The sequence below is a fragment of the Enoplosus armatus genome, chromosome 8 (assembly GCF_043641665.1).
Source record: "Enoplosus armatus isolate fEnoArm2 chromosome 8, fEnoArm2.hap1, whole genome shotgun sequence".
Classification (NCBI taxonomy): Eukaryota; Metazoa; Chordata; class Actinopteri; order Centrarchiformes; family Enoplosidae; genus Enoplosus; species Enoplosus armatus.
Genome location: NC_092187.1, coordinates 19,071,794 through 19,088,289, shown reverse-complemented (window position 1 = coordinate 19,088,289; position 16,496 = coordinate 19,071,794). Strand labels below are relative to the sequence as shown.

General features: G+C 41.4%; 1 protein-coding gene across 1 annotated transcript; it reads left to right on the top strand.

Moving 5' to 3' along the window:
• The first annotated feature begins 95 nt into the window (after positions 1-95).
• bltp3a (bridge-like lipid transfer protein family member 3A) lies at positions 96-15,252 on the top strand. Its single transcript, XM_070910630.1, has 21 exons — positions 96-139; positions 2,818-2,980; positions 4,499-4,537; positions 4,793-4,884; positions 5,011-5,200; positions 5,427-5,567; positions 5,690-5,860; positions 6,871-7,051; positions 7,230-7,316; positions 8,011-8,178; positions 8,564-8,709; positions 9,885-10,026; positions 10,260-10,453; positions 10,591-11,789; positions 12,019-12,203; positions 12,281-12,420; positions 12,569-12,719; positions 13,283-13,548; positions 13,933-14,041; positions 14,227-14,318; positions 15,157-15,252. The coding sequence occupies exons 1-21, from the start codon at positions 96-98 to the stop codon at positions 15,250-15,252; spliced, it is 3,996 nt and encodes a 1,331-aa protein (XP_070766731.1).
• Positions 15,253-16,496: the final 1,244 nt, after the last annotated feature.

Below are 16,496 nucleotides of genomic sequence, written 5' to 3'. Positions count from 1 at the left end.
TAGGCTTGTGTACAATATAGAGGTGCCTACAAGCTAGTATATGTTTATTTTAATGAGGAAACTGCCGTTTTTGGACGACACAAACGCTAGCAGAAATGGCCGGGATTATTAAAAAGCAAATTCTGAAACATTTGTCAAGGTAAGTGTCATCTTTGGCTTTGTGTTAGCCGGCTAGCTGGATGATGGTTTTAACGTTACTGCCTACAAAACAGCAAACGTTAGTTCGCTAGTATTTGCCGTCTACATTGATTTCCACGCTGGTTACCGTCTAGCTCAACGCTACATGTTGTGACCGCCATACGAGAATAACGTTAGGAGACTTGACAGGGACAGTGAACGCAGCAAACCACTTCAGCTTGACCGGGACTAAAAACGTTAACCACATTACTTTTCCAAGTGTATGCGGTATGTCTTCCTAATACTGTTATATGCTACAGACTGAAAAGCTAATACATTAGATTAAATGGGCCTAATACCTCCCATTACTGTTGACAGCCCAAACTGCTTACTTCGTATTTTTACATCACTTTGTAGTCTAGGGCCTGAAATATCATAATTACTTTACAGTGGAAATGTGAAAAAGCTGTATCTGAAGTAGCATATTTTCCCATATTTAAGTGATTTAAATCTATCTATCTATCTATCTATCTATCTATCCTTCTTGAATTTATACTCAGTACAGCTCAAAAGCAATGCCCCCCCCACACACACCCCCCTCAAGGAGAAAGAAAGAAACAGATAGGGAGACATATGGAGGAAGTTTCTACCTTTATGCCCCTAACAGAGCTTGTTCAGGTGTGTGTATCAGGTTGTTTGGCCTACTGCACATGAATGAATGGATGTTGTCAGCTGAGGTTTGCTGTCTGAATAGTCCATAATGCTCCTATAATCTTAGTCCCATCACAGTTTCAGCAACATTTGTCCCATCTCTATCTATACATAGACAGATATTGTTGTCACCGTCCTCTACATGTGATGCCATTGCTCAGGAGACAAAGATCTATTTAGCTATTTTATCTCCTTTTTCTTTTTATAGTTTTTATATAGGTTTTACTGTGTTGTATTTTCTGTTGCTGTCAGTTTGGCAGTACTGACATCTGTTAAGAAATTAATTTGGGTGGGAGAGCAATGTTGATATGTGTTTTTAAAAGGTCTCTCTTACCCCCAGCTGGATGGAGTAAGGCTAAAGTTGATCATGAGACTGGAAATCAGAGACTTTCTATTTGACTGAGTTGTATTCTCCTCCCCTCTGTTGTCTCTGCCACTGAATAATTAAAACAATTATTTGCACCAGATAGGACACAGTGGACACATACGCACCATAATGTTGTTGACCACAGCCTGTTCTTAGATAGGAAATGGGCTTTAAAGTCCAAGCTGCTCTTCAGTTATCTTGCAATCTTGCTGTCAGAAAATTTTTTTACTTTTCACTTTAAACCATTTTGAGTTTATTCTAACATTCTGTGCTTTTTAAAAATATTTCCTTATAAGACAGACTTACGAAACTGATGACAAGGTCATATCATCAGTTTTAACCCAGGCCCACCTGCAACACACTCCTGTTAATGGCTATAATCTTTATGTGTAAGTTCATAGCCACTCTGTTTTGCTGTAAACATGAAACTTACATATAATGGACTTCTTGGACCACTGAGGGATTGTTGGATTTAAACTGACCACTTCAAGGGGCGATTCTTTTGTATTAATCTTTAAAAACGATCTTGGGATTGTTTAATTGTAAAAGCTAACAGTTGTCCTTTTGGCAAAGTTTGTACAATGACTTCTTTCTTGCCTTTGTTAAGCTCAGGAATTTCTGCTCTCTTCAAACCATGCTAATCTTAATAATTAGCCTGTATAGCAAGTTTTGTGAATAACAGCACCATTATAAGTAGTCTTTGCTTTAATGTTGTAGTCTTAAATGTCTTCATTAAGAATACCACCAAATTAATTCTTTATATTCTGGCAATCCAAATTGAAACCATATTAAAATTCACAATGATGCACAAGCGAGTCATAGCTGTTTTGTATTTTCGGACATTTGAAGTAGCTCTACACCTCAAGCTTGATTCATTAAAAGCACTTGGAGAGGGAGTTAATGTGAAATGTTCATTTTAGGAAGGCAGTGGCCCAGGTTTTGCCCACAATAGAAGGAGTGTTGAGCCGTTATTTTGTTGCTCCATGTCAAAGGGACAGGCTTACCAGGTTTGTTAGGTGCAGCATGATATTAGGCCTAACAATGTTAAATGTTGACAAATTGGACCACGTTCACATGTCATCGCATTAAGTTTAATTGATGATTAACCAAACTGTGAGCCCCACTCTGTGGTACTCTGGCTTAACATTTAGTCTGCTGCTGTTTCAACAGTGTTTCTTGGTTGATGTCTGAAATGTCATGGGGATTTGTCAGGATGGTGTTGAGTCATGTGGTACATGTGAAATTAAGATACTTAAATTGATTTTTGCTCCTATTGCTGCTATACTCGCCCTTTGTAGGGGTGTAAGCTATTCTTGGCTGCTGGAGCTTGCTACATTAGCACACTCAGACGGAGAGGTTAACCTAGATGTGGAGTACAGCTGTGTGAATCTATGAAGGAGGCTGCTACAGTGTCCCAGGATGACTCATTCAGTTGCACTCTTTCAAAAACATCTTGGCCAAACTGCATAATTGAATTTTGTGTATTTCTGCCTCCCAGATCATCAGTGACGTATACAGATGATGTCAGGTGTTTCCCTGATAAAAGTTATATGAACCTCCTCCAGATTTAGGCTGCAGGTACTCACCCTAAAACATTTCATTTCAACTTTTTTTTCCCTTAGGTTCACCAAGAATTTGTCCCCGGACAAGATCAATCTGAGTACGCTGAGGGGGGAGGGGCAGCTGTCCAATCTCGAGCTCGATGAAGAGGTTCTGCAGAACATGCTTGACCTTCCTACCTGGCTGGCTGTCACGCGGGTGTACTGCAACAAAGCCGCCATCAGGGTATGTTACTGACTAGTCAAACCTGATTGTGTAGCTGGTCTGACAAGTGAGGCTGTCTCCCTTTTCTAAGAATAGTATTGAAACACAATAACCAAAGGTTTTCTGTTTATTAATGAAAAAGAGCTTGCTTCTGAGTGCATGGAGTCGGAAGAGGAAATGAGCAGTGGCAGTACCACAGAGATAAGCACTGCTAGAGGGACTGCTGAGAACGTTATGATCCTTCAGACCAGCACTGGTTGTTGATAATAGAGAGACAAGCCATGATTCAGAGGCACACAAAAGGCCAGAGGCTAGAGTGATCCTGAGATGTACTGGCTGGTGTGCATTGAGCTGTCAGGATGGTTGGTTTATGTTCCCAGATAATCCCAATTATACTATATGTATAAGCCAATTTGCTTAAAATTCAGTAATAATATATTGTTGATATTGAAATGTATTCTACATTTTACATAAATATTTTAACCTCTTGAACATGAGTTTTCCAGTATTCAATTTAGTATTAAGTATGTATGATATTTTCACTGACTGAAATATCCACATCAAAGACATAATATCATAACACATATAATATTCTAGATGTCCTTTTGTTTCATTCTGTCTGACTTATTTTGTAATATGTGTACCATTCTCTTTTACTGTATCTTCTTTTTGAAGTTTGTGGTGTTGCCACCAGTCAACAGAGTGACTGCTAACTCTGAGTAAAAACTTCTCCTTTGCAACTGCTCGCTGGCAGTCACTTGTTCTAGATCCAGTCTTGTTATTTGTTTTCCCTATTTTCGGAAATGCCCCAGGCTTACCTCTCTTACATATCTTAGGCCATGATATCTTGAGCTGTTATATTAGCCTACACAAACTCCCTTCTGTTGTCAGGCTTATTTCTTTTAGAAAGTAATATTACGTTTTTAAAAGTTCAATCCCTTTTTTTGGGCTCACCACAGTACTGAAACTACACAATTTAAAAGTGGGTTGCGACCTACTTGTTGGGTAGTTCTTAGCCATGCTAGCAGCGTGGCTCTATGGATGGCGACGTCGGTCGGTCGGCCGGTCCACCTTGGGTCCTCCAGACTGAAAAAGCTCGACAACTATTGGATGGATTGACATGAAATTTTCATTCATCCCTTTAGTCCTTATTGACTTTTATGTAATTGTAATTGTTTGTGACTTTTAGTCTTTTTATAATCGTGGTTTTATCAGTATGGGTAATTTTTATGTACTCTTATTTCCTTTTTTTCTTTTTTCATCCTCTTTTATCTATTTACAAATTCATACTTAATTCCTCTTGTTTAAGTTCCTCCGGTACATGGTAATAATAACGAAGCTGATATTTAATTTGTTGAGCAGAAATGGCAGCATGACTCCAAGTATTACAGCTTGGCAGTTATTGTTGTGGCACTTGCGTCACGTTGTAGGAGCTTGATGTTCACTGTGCCCTTGTGCCAAGTGAATGATAAGCAGTGCAGAATGCTGTGGCAAGTGTTTGTGGTTGACTCTGTGGACCTTGCTGTGCTGTCTCTTCAGATACAATGGACAAAGTTGAAAACAAGCCCCATCTGCCTGGTAAGAATTTCTGTCCTTCTCCAGAGTTCTTGCACATTTCTGCAGCACTAAGCTTCTCCCTTCAGGTTTTAATACAAAAATAACCTAACTTTGGCATGACTTTAGCATTGCCCTGCATAGTTATTTTACTGTTTTGTTGTACTGCTCCGTAGGTTGCACTCTCTGCCCTATTATCATTTGTAAATGTTAGATTACTTCTTTATTTATCCTTCAATCAATTGTATGCTGAGTACTACTGTTTCCTCTTTTGTGCAGTTCTTGGATAAGGTAGAGGTAGAAATGAGGACATGTGAGGAACCACGCCCACCTAATGGCCCCTCCCCTATAGCTATTACAGCAGGCCAGAGGTAAGCCCGCATGAATCTTGTGTTAAGCCGACATATCTAATGTTGAATACTCTACTACTACATCCCATGTCGTGCACATGGGGAACATATATGGCCCTCTCTCATGTTGCCCTTGTGTATTTACAGTGAGTACGGCTTTGCAGAGAAAGTGGTGGAGGGTATGTCTGTTAGGATTAACTCCATTACCATCAAGGTGCAGGCTCGAGCCTTCCACGCCTCCTTTGAGCTCTGGCAGCTCCAAGGCAACAGCCTCAACCCCAAATGGCAGCGCAGTGACCTCCGCTACACCCGCGTCACCGACCCAAAGAGAGGAGAGGTGCAGTGCAGCACACTTTTATCCTCCTCCTCACACAGCTTTACCACTCCTCTGTCTGGAAGTTGTATGCAATGCCCATCTGAATACAATGTTATACCACATAAACAGTGTGTGTTCATTAGGCCTGCAGTAAATCATTTAATCAAGCCAACTGTTAAAACATGGTGTGTTTATTGTCTCGTAGTGTTTTTATGTTTGATCATATGTGTTGTGTTGTTTCAATCAGGTGTTGACATTCAAAGAAATTAACTGGCAGAGTCTACGAATCGAGGCAGATGCCATTGAGAGTGACGACCAGGACCTCGGTAGCACCCCATTACGTCTCATCACCAACCAAGGACGCATTCGCATCGCTCTAAAACGCAGAGTAAGACTGTGTTTCTACCACTCATTTACTATTCTGTCATGGAATTAGTTAAAAATCGTGACCTTTTCTGAATTGCAAATAATTTGTCAAGTCAAGTTTAATTCTTCATTGTTCTATTCTAGATAAAGGACTGTAATGTGCTGGCATCCAAGCTGCTTTTCATTCTGGACGACCTGTTGTGGGTGCTGACGGACTCTCAGCTCAAAGCCATCATCCATTACGCCAAATCTCTCAGTGAGGCCATGGAGAAGTCTGCTCAGCAGAGGAAGAGCAGGACTGCTGAATCCCTTCAGGTGTTGCCTCCATCCGGCTCCTGAATGTTTTGTAAAAAAAAATCAGAAGTAGAGTACATTTTACGTTGAGTTTAACTACAGACTGCATATGTTTAAAGATTGTTTTGTCAACCTTAAAACATATGAACCTATTTCATCTGAATGTCATGTCAAGAATTGTTGTTTCTGCATCAGTTTTAATTGATTTGATATTTGTAATGAAAATACAATAGGCCTTTCTCACAGAGGACATTTTGATTTGTCATTGTAGGAAAAGCACAAGTGTTACTAATAACACTGGCCCCTTTCTATTCAAGTGTCCCAGTAAGCCAGCATGCACAATACCAGGACTCTGAAACCAAAGCAGCTATATGGAATTCAGTCATCACTAATTTGATTATTTACACCTGCATCAGGAAATGAGCACCTGTAAAAATAAAAATTATAATACAAATCTTTAATGATAATTACTCAAAAACATTATTCTAAAACAACAAGGTTGTAAAAAATATTGTTTCACTATTTATACACACAAATACAGCAGGGAAATGTAAAAAACATACAGCTATAATACAGTCATAATACATATTTACATGTGAAGTGATTTTTATCCTGACTCAAAATATGGGTAATTCAATGTTTTTATAGATTTTTCAAAAATATAGTATAGTATAGTCTACAGACATAAAAAACATACTATGTGAAAACCCTGCATCAGCACTTTCAACTGGTTTTCCCAGCTTGTCTCTACATGATATATATATATATAAGTTACGTTACTATAAATTAATCATGCTGAGTGTATTCACAGGTTAATAAGCAGACTCCAGATTAGTTTGCAGTTGAACATTCATTCAGTGTCCTCTCATGACAACACTAAGACTCAAACTAGTTGGCACAAGACTATTTCTGGATGATTTCTTTACATTATACATTTGTTTTTGTTTCCCTGTGATATTTATGTTGATATTTGTTCTTAATTTTGTCAAATCATCTTGGTAATTTAGATGTTTTACCTGTTTGTGTTTTAGACTGCTCCTCCTTCACCTAGCCTCCACAGCCTTTGGACAGAGCCCCCACCCGCTCCTACTGGCACCCCCAACAACATGAGCCAGTACTTTGATCTCTATGATGTCAAGGAGTCTTCTTACCACACCTTCATATCCCGCTTGGACTTGCACATATGCAACGACAGTTCTTCAATGGATGAAGGTTAGTTGGAAATAACTCACCGTGTGCCTAAGAAGATCAACATGTCTTTATTGTCTTGTAACTCAAGCATATTTATGCTGTTTAACTCAGCATAAAGCCAAGATTGTGTGCTCAAAGGAATTTCTTGGGAAGCATCTGTCAAGCTAGTTTTTAACAGCTATTGTGTGATGTTGCATAGATGAGCCTCCCCCACCGGGCTTGCAAGGTGCCATGCAGCTGACATTCAGGAAGCTGGGTTTTGACTACTATCCCATCCACAGACCTGGTGAGTGTGATGAATGGTTCTTTCTCTAACTATCATTTTCCTGCAATTTACCCAGAGGCTCTGCCCTGCTCCCACTGTAGCCACAGCATTCATTCAGGACTAGCTGTTAGGAGGATTATTATTCAAGCAGACTAATGGCCTGGGAGAGAGTGCCCAGTGCCATTATTCTTTGTGGAATTCCTGAAGTGTAAAATGTAGAACAGCAGTGTTGCCTCTCGAGTTGATTATGGTCAATTAAACAAAGTTAGAAAAAGCCTTTGAACTGAATAATAACAGAAGAAATATGTATACATCAACAGAGTACAACTTTATATACATATACATGTATATAACCACACATAGTGTGTGCACATATGCATAGATACCAGCTTTGAAAAATGGCCAAGCTTGTTGACACGTGCAAGGAATTCGACTCCAGTTCTCAATAAACTTGCACACAGTGCAGAGGACCTATTTACAGGACGATGCAGAGAGAGACATACAACTAAACAAAGATAAGCAAACTTAAACATATAGGTACATACAGACAAGAGCTGGACCACGAACAATCTATATACGAGTCATATTGTACTCTGTGTCCTCTAGGTACAGGGTCTTAGGGTCTGCTTCAGGTTGTGTTCAGAGGAAATTAGTTTTAAGCCTAGAGTGGTCGCTGCTGTATCATAACAGCCGTTTTGCTGCTGCTCTGGTGCAGCTGATGGATGTCGACACTGGGAACGCCACAGTGGAGCCATGGAAGCTCAGGCCCAGTGGGCTGGGAAACTGCTGCAGGAGTACCAGAGGAGAGCAGAGGCTTCTGGGTTCCCCGGGCCACATACTGAGGTACCCCAGCCAACTAAGGACTCTGCAAAGACAGTTCAAGGTATGAGCACAGAATTAATGTAAAGATTTGTCTTGTTAAATGAAATCTATTTCTTTTGTGACAGCTAAACATGCATTAAACTATACACATATATACTAAGATGTCATCAAAACAACTGGGAAACAATAAAACACAATCAAAAAGTATGAAATGAAATAAAACACAAGTACTTCTTTGCCTTCACTACACAACCAAATACTACTCAGTAGCAACAGTGAAACTGTGACCCCAACCCCCCGTCAACACATGGCTTAGTAACGGGAACATTTTGAAAAAATACTTCTGAACATCTGTCATGATCTAACCAGAAAGCAGACTTTCTCTTCTGTAAGTGAGTAATTTCTGCTCTTCACAAAGTGTTTTCTCTCCCATGTACATACTTTAGACGGACAGTCCAGTCCTAAGTCGAGCCCCTCTGACACAGAGCAGGCATCCAACAGGAACTCTGCCAAAGCTCCTTCAGGGCCATCACTGAAGAGGCTGCGATCCAGCTGTGTGGTGATCAGGATGGATGACGTGGACATTCACCAGGCAAGCCTTAATCATAGACTGATTTGATTTAACCGGTTTTAACAGAAGCAGTGCTTCAGTAAATGGACTGAGGGACTGAGGGACTTCTGTTCCTCAGTGGAAGCAGTCTGGCAGTACCTCTGACCAGGCTAGAAGTCGCCTTGCATTTAGGAAATTTTAGCAGTGACAAAGCATCACAGGATTTGGACTTATTTATAATGATTGTAGTTAGTCACAGATGGTATTGATATTGAAGAAACAGGGGAGTTTATGATAATAAAATCTTAAATGGAACCAATCAAACTCCAGCCACATAACTGTTGATCTACAGGGACAATACCAACAACTCCTTTGTCATTGTCTCTTAAAGACATTACACATAATATTTGTTACCGCTTCCTACAGTGGATTGCATTCACCTTAACAATTGTTACCATGGCAATGAGATGCTATGTGTGTAAAGCATGGACAGGGTGATTAGTTAGACTACAAAGTCCTTTAAACGTGTTTAATTACTTACCACAAGCATTATCAAGATGGAGCCTGAGTGAGGTGACCTTTCTTACAGACACCTGGACACCAATGATATTTTTTAAGATGTTAAAATGTTTGAAATGAAATGTTTGCCATTAAATTGCCCAGAGGAACTGTAACAATAGAAGATATAAACTTGTGTAATAATTGCCGTACTAACAACCACAATCTTGTTAAAATTATTTGTTATATAAATAATTTATTTATAATAATCCCATATACTGTATGTCACCTCACTTGGCTGCTCCAGTGCCTTTCATGTGAGGCTGAGAAACCCCCCTGCCACCTCAAATTAAACTCTCAGGCTGCTTCTGTATTTTCACTTTGGACATTTCACATTTTTCTTCACAGAAGAACGTTTCCAGGGTTATTTTAAGTTTAAGACACTTGTAGTTCCCCATTTGATAGAACAAGAGACACGCAGCGGAAGTTCTGTACATGTCTCGGTCTCCACCTTCAATTTATGACAGGAAGTCACTGATGTTCAGACTCAGGTGGTTTAGTTCTGTTATGTGCAACATACTTGTACTTTTGTTTAGTAGTTGAGCTCCTTTTCTTTGTTTGTTATTGTGTCATGAATGAAGCATGATGAATGAAAAATCAAATCCCAATATTTAGTGATATTCCCGCCGCTGTTCTAACCTCTGCACCTCAACATTCAGGTGTCTACAAGAGGCCGTCAAAACAAGAAGACCCAGTCTTTGTTATCCTGCAACCGTAAAGCTCTGCGTTTGCCAGACAACGTGCCAGCAGTTCACCTGCAGTTTACTGAATACTACTTTCCTGACAACTCCAGTTTATCAGGTATCATGCAACTGAATTGAACCTTATGTTTTGTTATGTTTTAGTTTATATTTCAAGTTTAGATTCCAGTGAGCAATGTACATGGGCCCATTTCACAGAGTTGTCAGCATTTACTAAAAAACTGAACTACATTATCCAATTGCTTTGTTAATATTCAGATTGGCTGCTCATACTTACAAATGATGACGTGAATATCCTGTATCAGCATCTCTCGCCTTTTATCCTTCTTCCAGTGCCCACCTCAAACCTGTATGCCCAGCTGAATAGCCTACAGCTTTGTGTAGACCCAGCCAGTGTGCTGTGGATCAATCTGTTTTCCAGGGGTCTGCTGCACACCCTGGACCAGGTCAAAGCTTTCTACCATTTGCAAGACAGCAGCAAGGCTGAAGAGCATTTAGACATTCGCATGGATGCAGCTCAGCTCAAGGTGAATACACATGTGTTTTTATACATTAATGGTTTCTGTTTTTAGATTGAAAATATTTGTGTAGCCCGTTTATGTCTTAGCAGTACAACATCAATAAAATTCTGGTTTATGTGACTGTTTTCTGTTCCTTTCTGTAGTTGATAATCCCCTTGGATTCTTCCATATTGGACCATCCGGAGCGTCCACAGTCCCTCTCTGTCACTGTTCCCCAGATGGTCCTCAGCAACACTCGCCACTGCCCTCATGGCTCCAGAGCTGACCTCAACAGCACCTATGACAAGTTCGCCAGCTGCCCTTTCTTCCAGCCCACACCTCCCTGCCCCTACCCCAGAGATCAGAGTGCCTTCCACCCAATCCCATCCACCTTCCTCCAGCACTCTGAAGAGACGGAGCCCCAACCTCTGGACCGAAAGCAGCTACGATCCCAGGATGTCTGGTCTCTCAGTCTGTCCCGTGTAACCCTAGGTTTTGATGGAGCTCGGCGATTCCCCAAAGGCAGAACCCAACCTTTTGTTGAGCCCTTTGCCATGTCTGTGTGGATGTGTCAGCCCTCTGCCCTTAAAAGTGGCTCATCGTCTTCCACCTCCAGTCCCAACAGAGCCCACCAGCCCTCTTCAGAGCAGGAAGAGGCTTCGCTTGCCTCCATCCACTTCTTGGCCCACGCCATTACTCCAGTGAAGATGTGGCTCAACCACTACCAGTATGTTGCCCTCCTGAGGATGAAGGATGCCATGGCTCGGTTGGGGTCAGAGTTGGGGCGGGATCTACGAGATGTTAAGCAGGCTCGCGGCCAGAAGACAAAACCTGCTACAGTTTGCCTTGCCCTCCTGGTGGACTCTGCAGAATTGGGTCTCCTGTTGCCACCAGTCTGCTCAGAGCCAGAGGAGGAGGTCCCCCACACCCCTGAAACGGACAGCCCCAGCATAACAGACTCTGACATCTCCCCCACTCATCACTCCACAGATGTGGTCCTGGAGGACAGTGGGTTAGAAAACGGCATCTCCTCCATCAATACAGTCTCTGGGTTTGATCAGGATGAACAAGATGGGGTGGTGGAGGAGGCATGTGAGGCTGTGGAGGAGGGGGATGGTTTGACAACACAGGAGGACACCTCTGTGCTCTCACCTCCACTCTCACCCATCCTCTCCCGTGAACCGTCCAACTTCAGCCTGGAGGGAGAGCTGTCAAGCGCCATTAACGTCACCAAGGATGTGACCAAAGATGCCATTAGTGCCTCGCTGGACCTGACCAAGGGGGCGTTTTCAATAACAAAAGACGCCTTTAGCATGCTGAGTCGTGGCTCAGGGATGAGCAAATTGTTCAGTCCGCAGGCAAAGTAAGTGCTAGTGCTCTCCTGCTGTGCTGTTGGCAACATAATAGTGTTTGTATGTCTGGAACGCATACTGTGCACCACATGCTTTTACTGGCTGTCCCTTAACGTGTGTGTGTGTGTGTGTGTGTGTGTGTGTGTGTGTGTGTGTGTGTGTGTGTGTGTGTGTGTGTGTGTGTGTGTGTGTGTGTGTGTGTGTGTGTGTGTGTGTGTGTGTGTGTGTGTGTGTTCATAGGGAACAGGTCCAGCGTTCAGAAGAGTCCTCCCCCTCTCTGGCTGCCAGCCTGCGCCACCAATCCTTGAAGCAGTCGCCTTCCCAGCATTCCTTTGATAGTGCTATCTTGGATGGCAGTCTGCCGGACGAAAATCTCTCTGTTGATAGTGACATCAGCGAGAATTTTGTTGTCCTCATGGACTCAGGTGCTTAAAATACTGCCAAAGCAATTTCTCCGAATTACACATGTGCCATCTACTATAAGTTTGTATCATGTTTCCAGAGTCGGGCATGGAGTCCATGCGTCCCAACAACACTCCTGCGGGCAGTCGAGGCAGCCCAGCCCTTGGGACAGAGGGAGGTTCATCAGCTGACCTCAGCAGCTCTCTGTCCCAAAGTACTGAGGACGTGTCTCAGGATATGGTGGGTTACTATGCTCATATAACAGATTAGTTAGTTATATTATTATTCTCCTAAAATCTTTTCCTCAACAATTAATTCAAACTTTTATGTCAAATCTAAACCTACAGTGGTTTAAATGTGATTTTATTGTGTTGTGTTGTTGTTACAGTCCTCTGTGTTGTTGCTGGTCCTGAGTGGAACAGCCTGTACCGTGGAAGTAAAGGGAGAGGACCAAGTTGTGGCTGTTGAAGCCCAGAATCTGAGCCCCGTGCAGATGGGCAATATCAGGGTTTCGGACCTGCTGGCTGGCCTCATACAAGGTAACTTGGACTATTGTTGCTATGCTGTTCGTTTCCTATCAGCAAACTCTTGACAAATAACTTCAGACTCTACTCATCAATACTACAATGTTTTTATAGTTAGCTAATCAGTGAGTTGCTAATCATATCTATGTTTAGATTAGTATGTTGGATGGGCTCAAGAAAAAGGCAAAAGAAACGTAAATCACTTCTGGTCTATGGTCTTCTTTGGCATCTTGAAGTTTAGTTACTTCACATTTTACACAACATATATGTAAAAAACTAACAGAAAATCCCTCAGATATCTTCTATGTATTTATTGATTTCTAATCTCAGCAGTTTCAAACAAACAAATCATCACAGGTTTTGAGGATTTGCACCATTGAGGAACAGTGTAATCACAACAATGAGATAATCACTTTTTGCCTCATCTCTTATGTTGTATAAATGCCTCATACTACATGTAAGCACATTGTCTCAAAAAATAACCTGGTCAAGTTCCAGTATGGAAAGCATGCTGGAGCTTGTTGCTGTTTTAAGTGCCCACGTAGCTTACAAATGCACCTTCTCCTTTGCTTGTGCAGCTCCAGAGGGACTAGTCCAGAAGCAGGACAGGCGGGGCAGCAGGGGCTCTCCAACAGTGTGCATGCGAGCAGAAATGGGTCCATCTGCTGCCCGACACTCTGCTCTGGCCGAGTCTTCGGGCTTCCTTGATGTGAGAGTGCAGGACTGTAAGGCAGAGTTGTTAGCCTCCACAGTGACAAACATTGGTCCTTTTCTCGAAGACGAATTCAGTGCTGATGGTCAGCCAATGAAGTTGCACATGAACAACATCACCATCACTTTGAAGGTGGGTCGTTGATACTCTCTGGATTTGGGGTCCACTCATTTTGAATCTGCTGATTATAAGATGGTAGTAGAAAATGGATTTTACATTATTGTATGTATGATTATATATTATATGATTCTAGTCTCAATACATTACTTAGGGACGGGCATTGCGAATTAGCTTAGCTATAAATGCTGTGGTGTGTGGCATTGATTTATGCTACATACTTGTCCCTATACAAATAAACTAACAAATATAACTGGATTCTCCTGGTGAAATACAGTAAATTGAATTGAACCTTTGAACAGACTGTAATCTTTTAGAGTAAAAGGACTTGAACAGTAATGGTTAGCCAGTGTTGAGGTATGTGGTTAACTGTCAGGATCCCTTTTTTGTTTCTTTTAGGATGATAGCCCTAAAATCTACCCTACAGCCCCTCAACCTGTCCCAGCCTCATTCATTGTAGATAATCTGCTCCTCGAGCGCAGTCACGATGGCATCATGAGGCTCAAAGGTGAGAAAGAAAATAACGTGTTTTTTAACTTGAATTTTGTGCACTATGACAAATATAATGCCTTGTCAGTGTTCACGAAAAGGACCATGAACCGTAAAACCACAAACACTTCAGTTTACAACATCTGCTGATCTGACAAAAAGACGAACAGAAAGTGATCTTCACTGTTTCCTTTGTGTTTGCAGCTGACAGTACAGACCCTAAAGCCTCAGCAGGTGTTCCTGCGGCTGGCCCGGACAACCCAACCAGTTCCTGCACTGTCCAACAGCAGAGAGAGGTAGGGGAGACCAAGCAGTACCACATACTGCATACGCTTCAGATTAGTGTGTCTGTAGCCAGGATTTTAGAAATACTGAGGTCATGACTGTTTTTTTGTGTGGTTGGTAGGCAAAGTTTCATAAATGACTAATGACATAAGTGACTAAAGGTTTTTTATATAAATATGACACAAATATACATATATTGTTGTACACTGTTTATTTTATTAACCAAATTTGGCTTTTTTCTTCTACACATGAAAAAAATGTGGTTATTTAAACCCATATACCTCAGATGATATAATATACTAGACTTTGACAATAAGTAATGTAGTCACTGATGATTATCCTGCAGATAGATTTTTACACCCAAATTCACCCCAAAATGTAACATTACGCATAGTAACAAGTCACAAAAACATCCCCCAAAATACAGAGTACATGGCCTCAGTGGTAGCTTTGGCCCTGTTTGTATCACAGCCACATCTTAGGGATCCCACAAACAAAAGGACTTCTTTGTTTAGTATTGTAATGTGTATGAATGAATATCACCACTGTATCAACCATGAGGCTGTGTATAGCTCTGTGTTGTGTTAATTTCACAGGGCCTTAACTGAGTTAGATTCACAGGCCTTACTCGTGTTTAAATCCACAGTAATCTGCTCTGTCTGTCTTAAATACTGCTGTAATACTAGTGTCCTGTTACTAGATAGACAACTCGGAGATGTGTCTAAGTGCACAAGATTGTGTAATGCTGTTTTAATTACGCCTGTTGCTGTCCGTCAGAATCTGATATCCGCCCACTTGGCGTGCAGCAGCGTGATACTGGAACTAACCAATCCAATAATCTTGTCCCAGCTCTCTGGTGCCCTGGCTGCTCTCACCCAGGCCGTCAGTGACAGAGAACGCCTCCTTCTGGAAGTCAGGAAGTATGACCCCACGTTTACTCTCTGAACCTACTGTATCGCTGCTCCTGCTGAGGAACAGTGATGGGATGTATCAGGCTGAATGTCAGGAACCAGCAAGACTCTTTTAAAGCATGTCAGGACACTGGACATGTTTGAAAAGAAGATGAATCCAAGTCGTGGCTTTGGATCACTTCCCTCTTGCTATATCACACTGTTCATGAGATTAAAAAAGAGCCCCTATAACAATTACAAAAAGGGGGAACCTAGTGAACTAACTTATAGTTACATTAATGGTACTACTTTTTATCTGGCAGTCTAGATATTCCTCACTACTATACTAAACACAAATTATTCTGGTTATTTCTCATCCAAATCAGTGTTGACAGTAAACTCATTGTGTGGTTTTAGTGTTTGTCACACAGCATGCAAGGGTAAATATCATCAAGCTTTAATTCTCTCCAGTTAATTGTTTGTGTTACGGAAATGTTAAGTCGAGCACATGCCAAAACCTCATCTCCACATGCACTGACACTGCCAGACAGCTGCTAGCCCATCAGTCGCTCCTTCTACGAAACACGACTTACTGTCGGGCATGCTTTGTGAACAGTGCTAGTTTACACATAGCACATTTCCAGATAGACTCATAACGCTACATAGACTTAGTAATGTAGACTACTTCTGTTAGGTGTGTGTTCCTTTTCATTTAAGTGTTATAAAAATATTATCAGCTGTTACTTGTTAAAAATGTGTGGTGAAAGGTAGAAAAAACAAAGCACTTTTCTTTTTTGAAAGAAAGCAGAACTACAATGCTTTCATGGAGAGACGGATGCATCTCAATATCCACCTTGGTTGCTCTGTCACCGGGGTGGAATGGTTACACACTCTTATCAAGTTCTCACCATGCTCAGAAAGCGGGTTGAATCATTCCCCAGTGTTATTTTTCTTTTGTGTTGCGAAATGTTGATCATGCTGCTTTTGTACTGAGAAACAATGTGCTCTGTGGCTGAATGTCCACTCCAGACGACACGCCTTTCGATCTCTCCCTTCGGTTTTGGATAGCAGATTGCATAGTAGCTTCAGATCTCTGGTCTAAGGAGGTCTGGGATTATACCAGCTACTAGAGTCATAATACTTGATCTACTTAAAACTAGTTTTGTAGCTTGCCAGGAAACAACTCAGACTGCTAGTGTTATTACCCCTGTGCATATGTATCATGTCATTAACTTAAAGTTCACTCTGGATGTTGTTTTACTTGTGTATATTTATTTACATTTGTCAAAGCATGTTTTT